The sequence below is a fragment of the Stegostoma tigrinum genome, chromosome 7, assembly GCF_030684315.1.
Source record: "Stegostoma tigrinum isolate sSteTig4 chromosome 7, sSteTig4.hap1, whole genome shotgun sequence".
In the NCBI taxonomy this organism is placed as follows: domain Eukaryota; kingdom Metazoa; phylum Chordata; class Chondrichthyes; order Orectolobiformes; family Stegostomatidae; genus Stegostoma; species Stegostoma tigrinum.
In genome coordinates, this window is record NC_081360.1 from 32,649,439 (window position 1) to 32,672,364 (window position 22,926).

Consider the following 22,926-nt stretch of genomic DNA (forward strand, 5'->3'; position numbering starts at 1 on the left):
ATAACTCCAGCACGGACTCAATATAATGCTTTTTGTTCATTTTCAAAGTGCTCTGCTTCTTTGGTAGAGGATTACCATTTCAAATAGTGAATTCCTCTTAGAAGATCACTATTCGGTGGTATTAATATATTTCCTTCAAAAGGCTGCTGAACAAAAGCATTTTAAATAGGGTGTAAATATGCATCAGTAATTATAAAAGGAATAGAATTGCCTGGTTTAAAAAACAGTCTTCAGTAAGATTTAACACAGTGTGGAACTGGAGGCGCACAGCAGACCAGGCAGCATCAGAGGAGTAGGAAAGTTGGCGTTTTGGGTCAGGAACCTTCTGCAGAATTGCAGTGGGGTTATAACTCATTCAGAGATGGTAAGAACTGTTAATGCTGGCATCAGAGATAACACAGTGGAGGAACACAGCAGGCCAGGCAGTATCAGAGGAGCAGGAATTTTTGAAGAAGGGTCCTGATCTGAAACGACAACTTTCCTACTTCTCTGATGTGTTCATCCAGCTCCACGGTGTGTTACCTCTGACTCCAGCATCTGCAGTTCTTACTACTTCAGTAAGAATATTATCAAGCAAATCATCCTGCTTTTTCTATAATTTATGGTGCTGTTACAATTTTAGCTGCTAAAATTCCAAGCCTTCCCACTGGGGGAAATGTTAATATAGATTTATGATCAAAGGAATGAGGCAGATTTAGTGAAACATCACAGACGTGATTCCACAATATATTAAAAATCAACAGGCAGATTTTAATCATCCCAGGATCCTAGTGGAAATGGGGAAACTTGCCACCACAGTGAGAGTGGCTGCACTGCCATAGTTACATGGTGAATAACCAGTAAATGTGATACTGGTGCAGGGCACTGTCAATTATGCAACAGGAAAGGGCATGAAGTAGCTGAATGAAGTTGCAGAGGTATGGGCCCCATTTTTAAGTGGCTTGTAGACATACTTCCAGGGTCTACATACCCACAGCATCTGTTTTGTAGCTTCTGCAACAGAATCACTACCATTGCCTCCACACTCCGAGGAAAGACAATTCATAGCCCTTGGTTCAATGGTACCTCCCCACCAGGCTACCCAGGAATGTTGGGAGGCACGTTTCCTTAACGATGTTCTAGACACCATTCATCTTGACCAAAGAGGCCCGGATGGAGGTTACAGTGGAGGTTAGCAGCCATGGGGTCCATAGACGCACCTTGGTCCCATGCTGAAGGAAAGAAAGCATTGATTTCTGTACCACCAGGTAGTACTGTGGTGTTAGATCAATGTGGATCTTGTGAGAGCAGTAAACAGTGAGGGGCTGGTACAAGCTGGTGGGAGAATAAAGTTTAAGACATAGCAACAGGTGTGTCCATGTGCTGTACACAGTGATTCCCAGGTGAAAGAGGGATGAGGCACCTGCAACGTCTTCCTGGTGTTCCTCCTCATCAAGTAGTTCAGCAGATTCCATTGTGCACCACATGGGGGAGAAGCACGAAGCTCCCTTTCCTAAGGCTTTTTGCTGTATCCATTGTGTCATTTGTTTTCGTGGTATTACTCCAGGTTGCAAGACGGCACTTACAATTTTGTACCAGTCCTCAAAAGTTAGTGAGAAGAAATTTTCTGGTTGTGCCTTTGTCATTTCTGGTGCCTTGATCAATGCCAAATGTTTGGTTCTCTTATTTGATTTTTTGGAGTGGTTTGATACAACTGGTGATTTACTTGGCTATTTCAGAGGACAATCAAGTGCTAAGCACATTTCTGTGGGTCTGGAGCAAAAAGGTTACATTTGGATGACAGGTTTCCTACCCTACAACTCTGCAATGATTAAAAAAAGAACTTGAAACTGACAGAATTCGTCCAAACTTGTCTTGGATACCTGAAAATGGAAATCCAGTTTGGACCATATCCATCAGGATATGGAACCAGAAGGGTTCTAATTATAATCTGATGGTTACCTTGGCAATGCTAAATTAATTATTTGTGTAATGTTTAATTCTACCTACCACCGCCCTCCTCACTACCATGGTGGAATTGGACTCCTACCTCTGTAGCATTAGATGTTATCTGGAGAACTAGTTCAGTAATATTACCAGTGTGCTATCATTCCTGTATAAATAAAACCTACTGATGTGCAGAGACAAAAATAGAAATTGCTGGAAAAGTTCAGGGATAACATGTCGGGTCGCCAGACTCTTCCTCAGAACTGATTGCTGCATTGAGTCACTCGACCCAAAATGTTAACTCTGATTCCTCTCCACAGATGCTGCCAGACCTGCTGAGCTTTTCCAGCAACTTTGTTTTTATTTCTATTTTTTGTCTTTGATTCACAGCATCCGGGCAGTTCTTTCCGTTAAAAACCAATGGTGTGCTTTCGGCATTTTAACAATAGGTTATGGATAACCTTGAAACTGAAACAAAAAAGCCTCACGAAAAGGGCAATCAACAGTTTCTGGAGCTCTTTGAAGGGAACGATGAACTTCCACCTGGTGCCTTTTGAGGCAGCGAAGAGCAGCAGCACCCTTAGAGGGGCGGGACACCCAGCTGGTTTACTCTTGTTTCTCCGGGACGTTCCGGACAATCGTTACCTTGGAAACGGCGCTGCCATTTTCAAACAGGAGCGGACAGACCGGCAAGTGGCTTTGGGTCCGTTTCCAACGGCGGAGGGACATTACCCCTGGGTTATGTCAGCGCCGGATCTGTTCCTTTCCTTGTAAACCTCGAGGTGCGGGGCGGCAGTTTGTCGTGCCAAGCACAGAGTAGTGGGCGTTTTGTGTTGCTAAGCAACGCCCCTCTTGCCAACGCACAACATTGGAGGCGTTTGTCTCGGCGGATGAAGGATGGAGGAATCCCCGCTCTGTCAGTGCCTCAAAGAGGGAGCAGACCTAGAGGCAGAGAGACAGGTAACATGACAGCACAGGAAGCCTTGTGGTGCACTCATCAGATCCCCGCCGGGGATTGGGCGACTCGGGATCTCTTTACCCGCATTCTCCAAGTAGTAGTGACAATGTCCCCGGTTTCAAGAGACCTTTTGCAGTCATAGATCTGTACAGCACGGAAACGGACCCTTCGGTCCAACTCGTCCATGCCGGCCAGATATCCTAAATAAATCTAATCCCACTTGCCAGCATTTGGCCCGTATCCCTCTAAAAAGTATATGTAGCCATCCAGATGTTGCAATCATACCAGCCTTCACCACCTCACCTGGAAGCTCATTGCATACATGTACCACCCTCTGCGTGAAAAAATGTTGTCCTGAGGTCCCTTTTAAATCTTTCCCCTCTCACCTTAAACCTATGCTGTCTAATTTTGGACTCCTCCACCCTGGCGAAAAGACCTTGTGTATTTACCCAATCCACAACCCTCATGATTTTTATAAACCTCCTAAAGGTCACCCCTCAGCCACTGATGCTCCAGGGAAAATAGCCCCAGCCTAATCAGCCTCTCCCTGGAGCTCAAACCTTCCGATCCTGCCAACATCCTTGTGAATCTTTTCTGAACACTTTCAGAAATGTTATCACCAACCTCTGGATCAGGTGAGATTTGAACTTTGGTCTCCTGGCTCGGAGGGTAGCTACAAGAGCCCTATAGACTCGAACTGAAATTGCTGGAGAAACTCAGCAGTTTTGGGTATAGTGAGTTTTGCCCTATAGACATCACTTATTTGGAGACAGTGAATGTATTCTACCTGAAATATAAATGTGCCCATTAAAAAAAGTCAGTGTGAAAACATGTTTTCTGTTATCATTTGTAGTACAATTAGGAAGATTTTCCCTCAATTTAACTGGAGTTTCAATGTTGATATGACATTGTATTTGTTACCAAATGTGTTTATAGAATGAAACTAATAACCTGGTTTTGAAGAGCAGTCTTGGCGGACTCGAAACATTAACTCTGTCTTTCTTTCCACAGATGCTGTCAGAATTTCTCCAGCAATTTCTGTGTTTGTTTCAGATTTCCAGCATCTGTGTACTTTAATTTTAATCAAGTGTATTTTTATAATAAATGTTACATATTATTTACATGTATTATTTGCATGAGATGACAGCTAGGTGTGAGCAATGGCTTTATTTGTGTACAGCCAACTTGTTAACAGATACTGACTTGATTTATTTGCTATATTGTTATGAACAACTTTATTGCGGGCTGCCTCACTATCAATTCGTTGAAGGATGCTGTGGCCTGAGGAGTGCCGATGCCTGAACTGTTTGAGAATAGGCTCGACACAGTCAGTATTTATCTGGTGAAGATTATTTGTCAAATACTCATACGAGCATAATGCTGCAAGATACGCTGCAATTAAGGCTTTTTTAAAAAAAGAACTGCCATTGCAATTTATTTGGAAATATCCCAGAATGTTTTTGGAGTTGCTGTTGTGGGTTCTGGATTCGCCAGAGTGTTGCTCATTGAGTAGGTGGCCTGCCATCACTAAACTGCAACAGGTATATAAACAACAATGACAGTCCCTCTGGATTGGCAGTATTACCAGGGATTGTGTGAGATCATGGCACGGGAAAGCTCTGCACAGTGCTTTCTGACCACTTAGAGTCATGGACTGTTAAGCATGGAAAGGCCCTTTGGACGATTACATCCTGCCATTCGTCAAGCATCTATCTACTTGAATCTCTTTTCCCCAGACTTCGCCCATAGCCTTGTGTACTGTAGCATTTCAAGTGTTTATTTAAATATTTCCTAAATGTTGCAACGATTTCACCCTTTTTCAGGTAATGAATTTGAAATAGCCACCACTCTAGGTGAGAACAGTTCTCCTTAAATCTCCTTAAAATTCATTTTATTTTAATTTTTACCCCTTCTCACAATACCATTTTCTTTGATTTAAATGGATGGATGATGTGTCAGTGCCATATCATTTAGGCTTTAGCCAGACCACAATAAAATTCTGTCATGTAGGTTTACATGTCTGAGATCCATTCTCCAATGTCTCTACACCATGCGCTTCCTCATGTTAGTTACTTTGGATCTAACAAATACTTCTCCACACTTACACCAGTGTCCCAAAATCTTGCCATGCATTCTTGATTAGATGATTTCTTTTCATAAGATCCAAAGTTGGGGTGGGACGCATGTGCCTCCTCCCTACTTGGACCGAAAGTCACAGGTGGTGGTCAAATCATCCCAATTTTGTTATGTTAAAAAGAAGCTCAAAGGCAAGGTAAATCTTCAAGAAAAAGCTGTCAATTATTTAATTTCATCTCTATTTGCCTTTGTCTTTATGTAGTAAATTTAACTACACCTAAAATGAGTCAGTTCCATTCCTGTTTAATGCTTTGTCATTTTTTCTCTGTCACTATTCTTTTATTCTAAATAGGGCCATCCTATTAATTACCATTCTGTCTGATCCAGGAGCTCTGAGAAAATTTACTGTCTGCTTTTTTTAAAAAAAAGTTTGCATAATACATTTAAGGAAAACAAACATTTACTATGTGATTTCAGGCATTACCAAATTCTGCTTCCTTTTGTGCTCAAAATACAAACAATTTTTTCAAAAGTTACTTCTAGCTTATACTTAACTTTTCTTTCTTTTATAATTATCTCAAATTAAAACATGGCAACAACACACTTTTATGTACAGCCTCAGCAGTGTCAAGGAGTAACATATTTCTTTAGTGGTCATGTAATTTCTTCCCAAATTATCTTTAGCATGTTTTTGAAACAAAATTAAAGCACCTAGGCTGCTTCTATTGACTCTTATTTTAAAATTAAATTTTAAAATTTACATTTATTAGTCCCCTTATACTTCAATTAAATTTCATTTGCTTGCTTGAACTAATGACTTGTATCGAGTTATTTTGTCAATCCCAATTTCAGAAACAATTATTTCTGGGTTTGGTGGTTTTAAACTGTGCTTTTATAATGAAGAAGTAAGTGAATGCAGTCAGTTCAAGGTTTTCCTGTTTGCAATGACTTTGAGTAAGACATCCAGAACTTTTGCTGTGTTCTTGAAACCTATTTTAAAACAATATCCACTGTGGCTGCGGAAGAGACTCAGAAGGTTAATATTGTCCAAACATCTGTAAATTTAGAAATTCAACATGTAGTCATGTTCAAAATCACACCTCACCACACAGAAAGCATGTGATAAGATTTGAGAACCTTCAGCAGAAGTAAACTCTCTTCTTTCTGAAAATGGGCAGGGCGCAAGTCCGCTGGTAACATAATGTTGCACTTTCATGTATTCTGTTTAAAAAAACAGTTGAAATCTTTTGGTAATTTCAAACTGGCTTTTTAAGGATTGTCTTATGAAAATATTTAAGACTTTTTTAAGACCATAATTATAAAACACAAGACCAGAAATTGCTGGTGAAATTTAGTAGGCCTGGTAGCATCTGCAGGAAGAAAGCAGGGTTAACATTTTGAGTCCAGTGAGGTCCTCCAGTTCGCAACACTACCTATGAGCTAGAAGAACTGGTTTGAAGTCCCACCTGCTCCAGAAGTTTATCAAACCATTTCTGAACAGGTTGATTTAGAAAAGGAGACATGCAGCGATATTCTTCATTTCGATGATTGATCTCAAATAGCTACAACATCTTCCTTTGTACCAACAAGAGAGAGTTTTACCCCTGATTCCCAATGACTTCAATTTTCCTAGGACTTCTTAATGTCAAAGACAGTATCTCTCACTGACCTGACCTCTGAGTGTAAGCTCTTAATATGGTTTAGAGTCAACTAGCTCTGTCAAACTGAATATTGGTGATCAGTTTATGGCACATAAATGCTGCTTGATAGATTTTTATCAACACCTCTTTCACTTTGCTGATGATTAAGAGTAGACTGTTCAGATGGTAACTGGATGGATTTGATTTATTGAAGATTGGAATCATCTGTTGCCTGCTCTGTTCCTCTGCCTTGCAGAAAACCAATTTTGCAGCAAGGTTTTCAAACTATATTAGGCTGTTAAGTTGCATATTCAACTTGTTAGCCATAAATGTTGTTTTCTTGTCTAAACCAATATAGCAATCACTTCCAATTTGTAATGAGTGAATGCTTCCTGTTTGTTATATAGCAAGCATAGGCAATTATTTGTGATTTTAAAAATGGACATGGTGCCAGTCAATTTTTAAGTAATTGAACTGGATTTATGGTGGGAATAGTGATAATTTCTCTCAGGCCAGCCTTCTGTCCCCCCTACCTGGGAGAGCTGCCAGCAAGTGCAGTGCTACAGTAGCCAATGCCAATAGCACCTTTCAGGACTTCAGGCACTCCTACTATCCAGAGGAGCCCAGGTAAGAACAGAGTTCGGTATCTCTGCACAAATAGGAGTTGGGATTCAAGATTCTAAGGGTAATGTTAGAGGGCGGATAGCATTCAGCAGACATGCCTCTGATTGGTCTGGGTGGTCTGAAAAAGACATTTCTCCCCTGTCTGACACCAGCGTACACACTTAAATCTGCTGGACTTTCACACGACCCACTATGGATAAAATACCAGCTACGGAGGGATGCCCTTAATCAGCGCATTAATTGGCTGCCTGACGGCTGCAATAGACACAAGGGCAGCCAGGCAGTCTGGTGACTGTCCTAGCTCCCACAAAATTTCAGATAGGCTAGGGCAGACAGTCAAGCAGTGGAATTACGCTTTGCTCGATTTTTTACGCCCCTTTAAGGTCTTCACAATCACTGGCAGAAATTGTAAATCCCAGCCCATTATTTCAAGTCAAACATTAAATGGAGACTCCTTATATTTGAGATAATGGGAACTGCAGATGCTAGAGAATGCAAGACAACAAAATGTGAGGCTGGATGAACACAGCAGGCCAAGCAGCATCAGGAGCACAAAAGCTGACGTTTCGGGCCTAGACCCTTCATCAGAGAGGGGGAGGGGGTGAGGGTTCTGGAATAAATAGGGAGAGAGGGGGAGGCGGACCGAAGATGGAGAGAAAAGAAGATAGGTGGAGAGAGTATAGGTGGGGAGGTAGGGAGGGGATAGGTCAGTCCAGGGAAGACGGACAGGTCAAGGAGGTGGGATGAGGTTAGTAGGTAGATGGGGGTGCGGCTTGGGGTGGGAGGAAGGGATGGGTGAGAGGAAGAACAGGTTAGGGAGGCGGAGACAGGTTGGACTGGTTTTAGGATGCAGTGGGTGGAGGGGAAGAGCTGGGGTGGTTGTGTGGTGCAGTGGGGGGAGGGGACAAACTGGGCTGGTTTAGGGATGCAGTAGGGGAAGGGGAGATTTTGAAACTGGGGAAGTCCACATTGATACCATTAGGCTGCAGGGTTCCCAGGCGGAATATGAGTTGCTGTTCCTGCAACCTTCGGGTGGCATCATTGTGGCACTGCAGGAGGTCCATGATGGACATGTCATCTAGAGAATGGGAGGGGGAGTGGAAATGGTTTGCGACTGGGAGGTGCAGTAGTTTGTTGCGAACTGAGCGGAGGTGTTCTGCAAAGCGGTCCCCAAGCCTCCGCTTGGTTTCCCCAATGTAGAGGAAGCCACACCAGGTACAGTGGATGCAGTATACCACATTGGCAGATGTGCAGGTGAACCTCTGCTTAATGTGGAAAGTCATCTTGGGGCCTGGGATAGGGGTGAGGGAGGAGGTGTGGGGCAAGTGTAGCATTTCCTGCGGTTGCAGGGGAAGGTGCCGGGTGTGGTGGGGTTGGAGGGCAGTGATGACATGTCCATCATGGGCCTCCTGCAGTGCCACAATTATGCCACCCGAAGGTTGCAGGAACAGCAACTCATATTCCGCCTGGGAACCCTGCAGCCTAATGGTATCAATGTGGACTTTCCCAGTTTCAAAATCTCCCCTTCCCCAACTGCATCCCTAAACCAGCCCAGTTCGTCCCCTCCCCCCACTGCATCCCAAAACCAGTCCAACCTGTCTCCGCCTCCCTAACCTGTTCTTCCTCTCACCCATCCCTTCCTCCCACCCCAAGCCGCACCCCCATCTACCTACTAACCTCATCCCCTGCTTGACCTGTCCGTCTTCCCTGGACTGACCTATCCCCTCCCTATCTCCCCACCTATACTCTCTCCACCTATCTTCTTTTCTCTCCATCTTTGGTCCGCCTCCCCCTCTCTCCCTACTTATTCCAGAACCCTCACCCCATCCCCCTCTCTGATGAAGGGTCTAGGCCCGAAACGTCAGCTTTTGTGCTCCTGAGATGCTGCTTGGCCTGCTGTGTTCATCCAGCCTCACATTTTGTTGTCTTGGACTCCTTATATTTGCCTGTTTACTGGATGTGTCAAATGCAGAGGCACTTTTTGAAGAAGTGTGAGATTAACTTTTGCCTCATTTGACTTTTTGAGGTCTTGCTGTGTCGAGGTTTTTGATGCACTTCCTACAACAGGAATCATGCTTGAAAATAATGATTAGCTATGAAGCATGTCAGGATATTCTTGGGATGCAAAAGGTTCAAGTGAAGCTTGTTCTCTCTCTCATTTGTTTCTTTATTCTTTGTGTCATTAGTATTGAATTTTCATAAACTGAGATAGCCCGTTGAAAACTGAACATGACCTCCCTGTAAATCAGTAGAATCAGTTCTCAGGTTTCCAGATATTGAGGTGGTTTTATGGTCTTGTCTCTTTCATTTTTTTCTCATACCTCAAAATTTCTTGTATATCAAACGTACATGAAAACAAATTCGCTGATTTTTAGTTGGTATGGCACATAAAATTCAACCATTTCATCTTTGTAATTTGAAATTTTTGTTGCATTTTACAGACACAGAATAAAGGAAAGCTGCCGAGGAGTGCAGTCTCATTTTTACCTCAGTTACCTGCGGTAATATATTTTTGTCTTTATTGTGTCTATAGACGTCTAGGACAATGTTCTATATTCTGTTCTGCATTATGGCAAATTATTTGAATAAACTGGAATCACAGGGTCACATTTCTAATCCTTCAATCGAGTGTTGTGCTTCAATATCCAGTGACAATCAAACAATATAACCATATAGTTGGCTATTGGCAGCAGAGCATATAACAAACCAGAATAAATTTATCACCCAAATAAGAAAAGATATTATATATGGAGTCATTTCAAGGAAGCTGTTTAAATTTGGGCTTCTGATGATCATGATGACATATTGTAGGAGTTTATCACACTATTGCTTAATCTTTTGCAATGATTGCAGTTCAAAAGCAACTATAAACCTAATTGAAGTCTAGTATTTATAGTGAGGGAACTTTTTTGATGAAAGTCTTAGCCCTTAGAAACTTAGCCCTGTTTCCCACTACATTGATACCACCTGATATTTCTATGGTATTCTCAGTGTCTGTATCCCTTTGTGCCTGCTATTTCTGTGCTGATTCTCAGTACCCCATTGCATCTGTGATACATGTTCTGTTCTGATATCAAAGATGGAGGGTCACCTCTATCCCAGTAAGGCATATTAATCTTTTTCTCGCAGAAATTGAAAGATGTAAATTCAACATATATTTTGAAACCGTAATGGTAGTTCAATGCTAAATTTGCTAAAATATTTCAATGTTGAAATCTGTGTGTATCTAGTTTATTCACAGAAGGCATGAACATATATTCTTATTTTACAGTGGTAGACACATGATTCAATTTATCCGGCTATTTCATACTGTTATAGATCACTAATGTGCATAATAGCTGCTAAATGTAGAAATGGAAGATAGTGCTAACTTTCTAAGTAATACTTATAAACATTGTATATTTGTTAAATGTAACACAGCTTTTGAAGGTTGGTTAGCTGAGCTGGTTGGATGGATGTTTGGTTTACAATGTAGAGTGACATCAACAGTAGAGGTTCAATTCCCATGCCAGCTGAAGTTACCATGATCTTCCTTTTCAAACTCTACTTGCTGGAGGTTTGGTTAAATGTCAGCCCATGTCTGTCTGATGAGAGACTAGCCTATGGTCGGGAGGACTATGGTGACTTTACCTTTGATTAAGATATTACTAAAATGAAATTATTGTGGAAGCAATCTTTGGAGAATTTTAGCAGCTTTGTGTTTAGCAGAGATCTAATAACAACTTCCCACACACAACACATAATGAAAAGTCATCTCTGAAAGAAAGCAAGCACTGTTTTTATCAATATGTTTGTACAACATTTTAGAGTCGGTCGAAGCCATTGTGGCAATCAGCCTCGCCTTCTTTCTTCCTTCAAGCAGAAGATGAGAATGAGCAAAATGATTTAACAAGTAAGTTTGAAGTCTTGGAAGTGTTGCAATAATATTTTATTATAATTTATTGAGAATCATGCTTATAAGACATTCTTGAGTATTAGATTTTAATGTTGTTCTTTCTATCAATTCTTTTGTGAATGACTTTTAGCTAGATAATTTTCCAAATTTTCATGAAATTGATAAATATTTGACACCTTCACGCTAAGAGGCACTAACATTAATACTGGGCCATGAAGGAATTGTACCATTAGATTGGATGCATCTAAACCACAATGTATCCATGGGTCTTCTGGAATTGGGTTTAAACTCATCAGTCTTGCGGTGGGAGGCAGCCACAAGAAACAAGACACAATTAAATATAATGGATTGGAAATTTTATACTCATTAGTAAACTTTCCCATTTCTGACTTTATACTGAAATGAGAGTTAATGATGAGGCAACTGAAGATGATGAGCCACTGCCTTCTCTTATGTAATTTGAATTTGGCCATTTTTGCTTGGAATCTCCGAACACACAAATATTGTTTCTAGTGGGAGAATTTTAATAATGTTGATGAATGATTGCCCCCTGCCTATAAAACTAGTGGCACCTCTTTTCCTTGACTATTTCTGGGAAGCCCAATGGGATTAAATCTCAATCAGACACCTAACTGGATAATGCCAGACTCCCAGTTGAAGGGTGTTGGAATCTCCCCCCAGAAATCCTGCTGGAGGTTGGGTGTCCAACCTGCTTGATGGCCTCTATCCCCTGAGTACCTGCAGCATCATTGTGTGCAATATCCACAGCTGATCTTGCAGTGTGGTTTATACCATAAATCATCACTAAAGTTGAAGCACAAAGGTGAGTTGGGCAGGTTTGTTGGTACCAGACAGAATGATTTGGGGGAAGGGCTAAGTGGGGTCTTGATCCTAGTTTCTCTGTTCCTACCAGCCGTGCTTCCACGGGCCATAGACTCCCACTCTAGGCCCACCTTCTAGAGGTTTTCTGGCAGAAAGCCTGTGTAACATGGCCCCCATGTGCTGCTGGTTAATTGATCTGTAAACAGGAAGACTGTTCTTGACTTTTCCTGTTCTGGTCTAAATTGGAGGGAAGTTTGAAGGCAGTAACATCATCACGCATTCCTTTGCTCTCGGTCACACTTTTACACGAATGCCTGCCACCAAATCCTCCTACAACAGAGGCATTCAATTTTACCCTGTGCCCTTCATTTGTAACAGTTCTAACATATGATACACAGTTGGGTTGCTGAAGAGTAATTTGAAAAAAAAATGAAATAAGGCAAATTGATGTACTACATTTCATTGTAATTTTAATCTCTTAATGGGAATGATCAAATACAAAATGTTTATCTCTGCTTGAAAATAAAAACAATATTCTCAACAATTTCTTGATTGCAGAAGGTTCACCTCCCCAAAAACGCAAACGAAAGAAAGCTTGGGAGCCTGGGGTTTCTGGTGTCAGCTCACATGGAGGAACTCGGCCAAGCTCTGATGGATTTGCCAATTCAAAGAAGGAACGTGAGCAGTTTAGAAGTACTCTTGTTAATATTATAATGTAAGTACATGTTCTGTTCATAACATGTTTATTCTTTTTGTAAAATGAGTTTTTAATGTTGCATAGCATGATAGTGTGCAGTAGGTTAATATTTGAGCAGACTATATAATTTTCGGACACAATTCAAACAAACTATTACAAAAATTCAGTAATACCTGGAACTGAATATATTGGTCAAACTGAAGCTGTCATTCCCACATTTTACTGGTTTTTCCTTCTGTTGCCTGGACTTCTCCTCCTTGGAGGTTTCTTGACTTGCAGACATTCAGTCCAAAAAGAAAATTCTCAATAGGCAATGTGCTTTCCTAGCAAAAGAGAAATGTGTTAGAAATATATTTTATTTCAGGACACTGTTCCGAAGTTCTCTCAGATTTCACAACTTCAGGACACAAAAATTGGAATGAAATGTCTCCTGCTGTAATGTTTTTCCCCACCTTGAAAATAACAAGGTGGCACTGTGGCTTAATGGTTAGCACTGCTGCCTCACAGCACCAGGGACCTGCGTTCAATTCCACCCTTGGGGCAATTGTCTGTTCTCCCCGTGTCTGCATGGGTTTCCCCCGGATGCTCTGGTTTCTCCCCACAGTCCAAAGTTGTGCAGAATAGGTGGTTTGGCCCAGCTAAATTGCCCGTAGTGTCCAAGGATATTTAGGTTAGGTGGTTTAGACATCGGAAATGCAGGGGTAGGGGAATGGGTCTGGGTGGGATGCTCTTCAGAGGGGCAGTGTGGTCTTGTTGGGCGGAATGAACTGTTCCTACACTGTAAGGATTCTAAGATGAACAACATGTGAAATCTAATATAATTGGGAGTGTAAATTAAGGGATATGGTTAACCTTTTCAGTAAAACAAGTTAGAGGGAATTCTGAGAGATGAAGCACATTACTCTCAAGCCGAAATTTGTAAGAACTGCAAAATTAGCGCTGAGATTGATCCTTCTTGTAATTTTACTTGTGAGGCAGGTAGGCCTATGTCTCCTCAGGACTTATGAGTTTCTTTTTAGTGCACATCTTTTTACTAAATATTTAAATGTATGCATTTTTTAAATATAATTCCACTGATATGTATATTTTAAAGATGTAAATGTCTCCCATATTTATTTGCAATATCTTAATTTACCTATGTTTTGACGATCTGAAATAACACAGGCAACAAGATTGTGCAGCTAGACAGCCCCCTTCTTTGGAAGATACTGAACTTTCAACATCTGGAGGCCCTTCAGCAGTGGAGAAGGATATTCTTGTGAGAAAAAACAATTTCTACTTAAAATACTTGTCAGTTTTCATGCTGACTTGATATTTTTGTACTCCTGTTTAACAAACATTATTGAAAAGAAGGCAGAAGTGTCAATTCATTAAATTCATAGTAGTGGACACAAAAATTATAGGTTTAAAATCACATCATACTTTAACATTATTTTAAATTACCTTTCAAAAATATTTCATGTAGTATTTTTCCAGCCTAATAGAGGCAGTTTGAGAGGAAGAGGGGTGGGAAAATACCAGAAATGAATGTTGTCTTGGAATCCTGAAACTGTGCTGCCCATTTTCCCCTTCCCCTGAGATGACTCGAGTCCCTCTTTGTCTGGCAGAAGGCCACTTGAGGTATTTTAAAAGGCAGTAAAGGTTCTTTTAAGCATGGAATCCCTGTTTCGCAAAACACGCTGGTCTTGTGTAGCATCAGCAATTTGCCATGGTTAGGGAAGGCGAATGCACTTTTGGAAGTAATTGTTGTGTGAAACTGATCTGATATTAGCAATATAAAGGATGAATCTGCAAAAGTGAAAAGCATGTTCTGCCAGGAGCAGTTCCTCTAACTGGTTTTATTGGGTCAGCAATGTTGAGCAATTAAAATCCACACGCCTTTGATATCTTTTGGTGTAATTTGACCTTATTGTCTGAAAGATGTCTTTTAACCTGGAGCCAACATATACAAGAGTTGATTGGACTTTAGGTGAGGAGTGGCAGCTGCCACCTAGAATGAATGGAGCAGGTATTCTAGAGATAATGGGAACTGCAGATGCTGGAGATTCCAAGATAATAAAATGTGAGGCTGGATGAACACAGCAGGCCAAGCAGCATCTCAGGAGCACAAAAGCTGACGTTTCGGGCCTAGACCCTTCATCAGAGAGGGGGATGGGGGGAGGGAACTGGAATAAATAGGGAGAGAGGGGGAGGCGGACCGAAGATGGAGAGTAAAGAAGAGAGGTGGAGAGAGTGTAGGTGGGGAGGTAGGGAGGGGATAGGTCAGTCCAGGGAAGACGGACAGGTCAAGGAGGTGGGATGAGGTTAGTAGGTAGCGGGGGGTGCGGCTTGGGGTGGGAGGAAGGGATGGGTGAGAGGAAGAACCGGTTAGGGAGGCAGAGACAGGTTGGACTGGTTTTGGGATGCAGTGGGTGGGGGGGAAGAGCTGGGCTGGTTGTGTGGTGCAGTGGGGGGAGGGGACGAACTGGGCTGGTTGAGGGATGCAGTAGGGGAAGGGGAGATTTTGAAACTGGTGAAGTCCACATTGATACCATATGGCTGCAGGGTTCCCAGGCGGAATATGAGTTGCTGTTCCTGCAACCTTCGGGTGGCATCATTGTGGCAGTGCAGGAGGCCCATGATGGACATGTCATCAAGAGAATGGGACGGGGAGTGGAAATGGTTTGCGACTGGGAGGTGCAGTTGTTTTTTGCGTGCAGGGGAATTCCCAATTCCTCCGCCTCCACCCTATTCCCAATTCCTCCGCCTCCGCCCCTATTCCCAATTCCTCCGCCTCCGCCGCATCTGCTCCCACGACAAGACATTCCACTCCCGCACATCCCAGATGTCCAAGTTCTTTAAGGACCGCAACTTTCCCCCCACGGTGATCGAGACCGCCCTTGACCGCGTCTCCCGCATCTCCCGCGACACATCCCTCACACCCCGCCCCCGCCACAACCGCCCCAAGAGGATCCCCCTCGTTCTCACACACCACCCTACCAACCTCCGGATACAACGCATTATCCTCCGACACTTCCGCCATTTACAATCCGACCCCACCACCCAAGACATTTTTCCATCCCCTCCCCTGTCTGCTTTCCGGAGAGACCACTCTCTCCGTGACTCCCTTGTTCGCTCCACACTGCCCTCCAACCCCACCACACCCGGCACCTTCCCCTGCAACCGCAGGAAATGCTACACTTGTCCCCACACCTCCTCCCTCACCCCCATCCCAGGCCCCAAGATGACATTCCACATCAAGCAGAGGTTCACCTGCACATCTGCCAATGTGGTATACTGCATCCACTGTACCCGGTGCGGCTTCCTCTACATTGGGGAAACCAAGCGGAGGCTTGGGGACCGCTTTGCAGAACACCTCCGCTCAGTTCGCAAAAAACAACTGCACCTCCCAGTCGCAAACCATTTCCACTCCCCCTCCCATTCTCTTGATGACATGTCCATCATGGGCCTCCTGCACTGCCACAATGATGCCACCCGAAGGTTGCAGGAACAGCAACTCATATTCCGCCTGGGAACCCTGCAGCCATATGGTATCAATGTGGACTTCACCAGTTTCAAAATCTCCCCTTCCCCTACTGCATCCCTCAACCAGCCCAGTTCGTCCCCTCCCCCCACTGCACCACACAACCAGCCCAGCTCTTCCCCCCCACCCACTGCATCCCAAAACCAGTCCAACCTGTCTCTGCCTCCCTAACCGGTTCTTCCTCTCACCCATCCCTTCCTCCCACCCCAAGCCGCACCCCCAGCTACCTACTAACCTCATCCCACCTCCTTGACCTGTCCGTCTTCCCTGGATTGGCCTATCCCCTCCCTACCTCCCCACCTACACTCTCTCCACCTATCTTCTTTACTCTCCATCTTCGGTCCGCCTCCCCCTCGCTCCCTATTTATTCCAGAACCCTCCCCCCATCCCCCTCTCTGATGAAGGGTCTCGGCCCGAAACGTCAGCTTTTGTGCTCCTGAGATGCTGCTTGGCCTGCTGTGTTCATCCAGCCTCACATTTTATTACCCAGGTATTCTAACAGTGCAACTGCCATTTCCAATGTAATATGAACTAAACACAGGGCTGTACCTTAAAGATAGCACTTTCTGTGTGGATGGATTTCTTCATTTCTGAACAGCGCTAGAAAAATGGTTCAGGGCCTTGCCACAGGTGCTAATAGACCTCTGCAATATCTTGGAATAGCGATTCCCAAGAAGAGTAGATAGCCACTGTTTCCAAGACTGCCAAAATTACTGTAGCCCTCAATTTCTTTCTGTATGTGTTGTCATGGGGCTCAGATACTGACACACGTAATCTTGCAAATTGCAGCCCACGTCTGTGTCATCCAGGTCACCGATGCCTTATGTGCAAAGTCTTGCAATGATATCAATAATGAGATAGATTGGCCAGTCACACTTAGCAGGTAACAAAGTATGGAGCTGGATGAACACAGCAGGCCAAGCAGCATCTCAGGAGCACAAAAGCTGACGTTTCAGGCCTAGACCCTTCATCAGAGAGGGGGATGGGGAGAGGGAACTGGAATAAATAGGGAGAGAGGGGGAGGCGGACCGATGATGGAGAGAAAAGAAGATAGGTAGAGAGGAGAGTTTAGGTGAGGAGGTAGGGAGGGGATAGGTCAGTCGAAGGAAGATGGACAGATCAAGGAGGGGAGATGAGGTGGTAGGTAGGAAATGAAGGTGCGGTTTGAGGTGGGAGGAAGGGATGAGTGAGAGGAAGAACAGGTTAGGGAAGTGGAGACAGGCTGGGCTGGTTTTGTGATGCAGTGGGGGGAGGGGACGAGCTGGGCTGGTTTTGTGATGCAGTGGGGGGAGGGGAGATTTTGAAGCTTGTGAAGTCCACATTGATACCATTGGGCTGCAGGGTTCCCAAGCTGTTCTTGCAACCTTTGGGTGGCATCATTGTGGCACTGCAGGAGGCCCATGATGGACATGTTGCCTGAAGAATGGGAGGGGGAGTTAAAATGGTTTGTGACTGGGAGGTGCAGTTGTTTGTTGCGAACCGAGTGGAGGTGTTCTGCAAAGCGGTCCCCAAGCCTCCGCTTGGTTTCCCCAATGTAGAGGAAGCCACACTGGGTACGATGGATACAATATACCACATTGGCAAATGTGCAGGTGAACATCTGCTTGATATGGAAGGTCATCTTGGGGTCTGGGATAGAGGTGAGGGAGGAGGTGTGGAGGCAAGTGTAGCACTTCCTGCGGTTGCAGGGGAAGGTGGTGGGGTTGGAGGGGAGTGTGGAGCGGACAAGGGAGTCGCACAGAGAGTGGTCTCTCCGGAAGGCAGACAAGGGTGGGGATGGAAAAATAGCTTGGGTGGTGGGGTCGGATTGTAGATAGCGGAAGTGTCGGAGGATGATACGTTGTATCCGGAGGTTAGTGGGGTGGTATGTGAGAACGAGGGGGATTCTCTGGGGGTGGTTGTGGCGGGGCGGAGTGTGAGGGATGTGTTGCGGGAAATGCGAGAGACGCGGTCAAGGGCGTTCTTGACCACTGCGGGAGGAAAGTTGCGATCCTTGAAGAACATGGACATCTGGGATGTGCGGGAGTGGAATGCCTCATCCTGGGAGCAGATGCGGCGGAGGCGAAGGAATTGGGAATAGGGGATGGAATTTTTGCAGGAGGGTGGGTGGGAGGAGGTGTATTCTAGGTAGCCGTGGGAGTCAGTGGGCTTGAAATGGACATCAGTTTCCCAGGCCCCAAGATGACTTTCCATATCAAGCAGATGTTCACCTGCACATCTGCCAATGTGGTATATTGTATCCATTGTACCCGGTGTGGCTTTCTCTACATTGGGGAAACCAAGCGGAGGCTTGGGGACCGCTTTGCAGAACACCTCCGCTCGGTTTGCAACAAACAACTGCACCTCCCAGTCGCGAACCATTTTAACTCCCTCTCCCGTTCCTCAGACGACATATCCATCATGGGCCTCCTGCAGTGCCACAATGATGCCACCCGAAGGTTGCAAGAACAGCAACTCATATTCCGCTTGGGAACCCTGCAGCCCAATGATATCAATGTGGACTTCACAAGCTTCAAAATCTCCCCTTCCCCAACTGCATCCCAAAACCAGCCCAATTCTTCCCCTCCCCCCACTGCATCCCAAAACCAGCCCAGTTCTTCCCCTCCCCCCACTGCATCACAAAACCAGCCCAGCTCGTCCCCTCCCCCCACTGCATCCCAAAACCAGCCCAGCCTGTCTCCGCTTCCCTAACCTGTTCTTCCTCTCACCCATCCCTTCCTCCCACCCCAAGCCACACCTCCATTTCCTACCTACCACCTCATCCTGCCTCCTTGACCTGTCCATCTTCCCTGGACTGACCTATCCCCTCCCTACCTCCTCACCTATACTCTCGTCTCTACCTATCTTCTTTTTTCTCCATCTTTGGTCCGCTTCCCCCTCTCTCCCTATTTATTCCAGTTCCCTCTCCCCATCCCCCTCTCTGATGAAGGGTCTCGTCCCGAAACGTCAGCTTTTGTGCTCCCGAGATGCTGCTTGGCCTGCTGTGTTCATCCAGCTCCACACTTTGTTATCTTGGATTCTCCAGCACCTGCAGTTCCCATTATCACTCACACTTAGCAGGTAATTGTGTTTGCTTCATTCATGGAGTTACTACAGGGCCAGAGTATAGTAGATTGTGCTTGTATCTATAAAGGCAACATTAGAATTTTGAGCTTATTTCTCAGTTGGAATATTTTCCACTCTTGACTTGCAGCTGGCTTGTGATCTTTACAGAGGATAAGGCAAGTAAGTACACAGTATTGTTATGATTTCTGTACACCCAGTAACGTTTGAAAAGAGACAAATTACCGAACAACAAGCAGGAAAAATTTGAAGGACAAGATTTCATGTTTTATGACTTTGCTGTATTGAGCAAACTAAAATCAATGCAGATCAAATGTTAAGCTAACAAATAGAGAAAAAGTCCTTTTGTATTTACTACTTATTGCAATAGAGAAAACCTGACAAAATCCTTTTACTATACATCATCCTTTTGACAAAAATGTAACATTCAGATCCCAAATCTACTCTCAGATCTCTAGAGGAGGCTAACTTTCCTCTGCAATACTGAGTTGAATCTTCTAGGGTCCTCTGACTGAGTTTCCCTGATACAGTTTATCACCAACAAGGCACACCTCAAAGAGTCCCCAATCCTCTGTTCAGTTCCCTTTCTTCTAAACTGATCTGAAAAGACTGTTGAAAATAGAGATGTCGTTGAAGCAATTCCTGCAGTCATCAAAACAGATTTGCAAGTATACCAAATCTCAAAGAGAACAACAAATTTTACTGCATGAGAATAGGATGCTGATTCATTGGCAAGTTAATTCTGTTAGAAGTGTTACCATGGAGAAAGCATTGGGGAATAGTGAACAGGCAAGCTTTTGTTTGTTTAAGTTCAAACCAGGCAAACTGACTGCTCAAAGGATTGCAGATGAATGCACCAGAGAACTGGTATCCCCCAAGTTTTTGTTTAGTTGACATAAGATTGTGCATGGCCATATTACTTCTGTTTGCGTAGGACTGAGCCAAACGTGCAAAAAGACACAGCTTCAAGTCCATGTGAGTGAGCCACCCTAAGCCTAACTAATTTTAAATTGGTTGAGGTTCAATTGCATAGCACAATCCAGATTATAGAATCACAGAATCCCTACAGTGAAAGCAGGCCATTCAGCCCATCGTGTTCACAGTCTCTCCAAAGAGCATCCCACTCAGACCCCACCTCCCCCGCCCTGCCCTATCACTGCACTTCACATTGATTAATCCACTTAGCCTACACATCCCTGGACACTGAGCAATATAGCATGGCCAATCTAGTTAACCTGAGAGGAAACCAAAGTGCTCGGAAGACACCCATGCAAACATGGGGAGAATGTGTAAACTCCACACAGACAATCGCCTGAGGTGGAATTAAACCCAGGTCCCTGGCACTGTGAGGCAGCAGTGCTAACCACTGAGCCACCATGCTGCCCTAATTGTGTTGCGAGTGCTGATAAGGTGTGGAAACAGATCCATTGTTGGACATTTTGTTCTGATGTTTTCAAGCATGGGCTGTTTGAATATGGTCAGAACTCTGCCTGTTATAAATTATACCCTCTTCCTGGACCAATGATAGAATTTGAAGGTGGGCTGACAAATTCCAGCCCAGTGTTTTTGTGGACATAGGGTGAGAGACTGTAAATATTCAATTGGCATAAATTTTAAATCCAATTTATTTTCTTATTTGGGCCTGATGCTCTGTTTGTGTCCTATATTTCTAGTCCTTTACTTCTGCATGGTATTCATAACTTTGCTTTGCTCTAGGTATAGCTTCAGTTCAATCATCCAAAGCTCTGAAATTCCTTCTGCAAACCTCTTCACTAATTCGTCTTTTAGATGCTCCTTTTAACCTAATGCTCCACCCGATCTTTTAACCAACATCTTGAATATTTCTGAATCTTAATGAATACTGAACTTCAGACTAAATATGCAGCTTTGAATTGCCATCATTAACAATAACAGCAAGGGCATATAATTATAGAACACCTTTAAAGTCATAAAATGCAGCTTCCAGCAAATGTAAATGAGCCATATTGCAAACCCATCTTATATTTTTAAATTGATTGTAAGTGTAGTTCTCCTCAGAATTGTAATTGTTCTGTAAGTCCTTCCAATTTCAGAATCACAGCTAATATTGGATACGATGTCTGATTTTTGCAAGCACTGGCTGTTTGAGCACAGTAATAGGAATGATAAAGGCTGTCTTGAATAGAGCATTGCTAACTGTATCACATTCAAACTCAGGAACAGGCTGGGATCATAACTTTGAGTGCTGAAAAGTGCCCAGTCTATTTCAAATTACCCTGGAAAGTCAAAGTTTATTAATAATTTGAGCAAGAGATAAAGCTAGCCATTTCATGCTGAACATTGCAGTAGCAACACGAGTGGTATTCTTCACCAGGCTGCTTATCAAGCCAAGAAGACATTCTGCCTATCACAAAATGAGTAATATCCTGTATGAAATTCAGTACTGTTGTGAGAATGGGTAGAAGGCCATAGGTCCCAATGATTGGTGGATAGTATCAAAAGTTCATCAGTCACCATGCAATTTGATTCACTCAATGTGATATCAAGAAATAGTTGGAGGCATTCGATACTACAAAGGCTATGGGTCCCAACAGCTTTCTGACAGTAGTATTGAAGATTTGTACTCCAGAACTTTCCACTCACTTAGCCAAGCTGTTCCAGTACAATTAAAACACTGGCATCTACCCAATGATGTGGAAAATTGCCCAGGTATGTCCTGTACACAAAAGTGGGACAACTCCAACCTACCCATTACTGCCCCATCAGATCATCAGTAAAGTGATGGAAGGAGTCATCAGGGGTGCTACCAAGCAGAACCTGCTGAGTGATGCCCAGTTTGGGTTCCAACAGGGTGACTCAGCTCCTGACCTCATTACAGCCTTGATTGAAACATGAACAAAAGTCCGAAATCAAGAGGTGAGGTGAGAGTGAAACTCTAGACATCAAGATCATATTTGACTGGGTGTGGCGTCAGGACCCCTAGCAAAACTGGAATAAATGAGAATTAAGGAGCCAGTTCTTTGTTGGTTGGCATCATACCTGGCACATCGCAAGATAGTTGTGACTGTTGGAGGGCATTCATCTCAGCTCCAGGATATCTCTGCAGCTAACAGGCTACTTTGTGTGCAGACATAGGTACCCACCTTTTTCGTTGGAGCAAGGTACGTCTTGGAGCTCTTTGCTTGCTGTCTTATTGCTCACTGTCTTTGTGTGTTGGATTCTCACAGGATCTCTGCCTTGTCTTGCCTTTTGTACATTATTGCATTATTCAGAACTTACAGGCTCACAGGAACTATGATTTATCTTGCTTTTTAGCACAGATACAAATTCAGGCAGCCTGCCATTTTGCCAGGATCAATTAAGCATGTGGTATGTTGCTGTACCACACCATGCTATATCAATGTTATATGCGGCAGCAGCTTGCATGGCGAACAAACTGCTGTGATGCAACAAAGTCTCAGGGAAGTAGCCTTCCATCAAGGATTGCTGTGAATTGAGGGTACCAGCACAATAAACCAAGGGCATAATCTGATCTTGGTCTCAGGGTTTTGATACTGTCAGTTGGCCAGACACCTGACACCTATTGGTAGGGGTCAGGTCAGTCATCAGCTGAGGCTGTCTTTTCAAGTCATTTGGAGAGTGAGCCATGGTCAATTCTTGGGGGTCCACAGAAATGAAGGGTGTGATCAGGGGCCACTGCTGTGGTTGGCAAATTGCAGCAGT

General features: G+C 43.9%; 1 protein-coding gene across 1 annotated transcript in view; it reads left to right on the forward strand.

Moving 5' to 3' along the window:
* The first annotated feature begins 2,577 nt into the window (after positions 1 to 2,577).
* The window catches only part of dnah7 (dynein, axonemal, heavy chain 7), a 304,986-nt gene continuing 284,637 nt past the window's right edge, over positions 2,578 to 22,926 (forward strand). Inside the window, exons 1-5 of the mRNA XM_059647155.1 lie at positions 2,578 to 2,886; positions 9,666 to 9,725; positions 11,032 to 11,116; positions 12,500 to 12,656; positions 13,803 to 13,896. Of these exons, the coding sequence (XP_059503138.1) occupies positions 2,824 to 2,886; positions 9,666 to 9,725; positions 11,032 to 11,116; positions 12,500 to 12,656; positions 13,803 to 13,896 (459 nt within the window). The 5' untranslated portion in view covers positions 2,578 to 2,823. The remainder of the gene's footprint in view (positions 2,887 to 9,665; positions 9,726 to 11,031; positions 11,117 to 12,499; positions 12,657 to 13,802; positions 13,897 to 22,926) is intronic.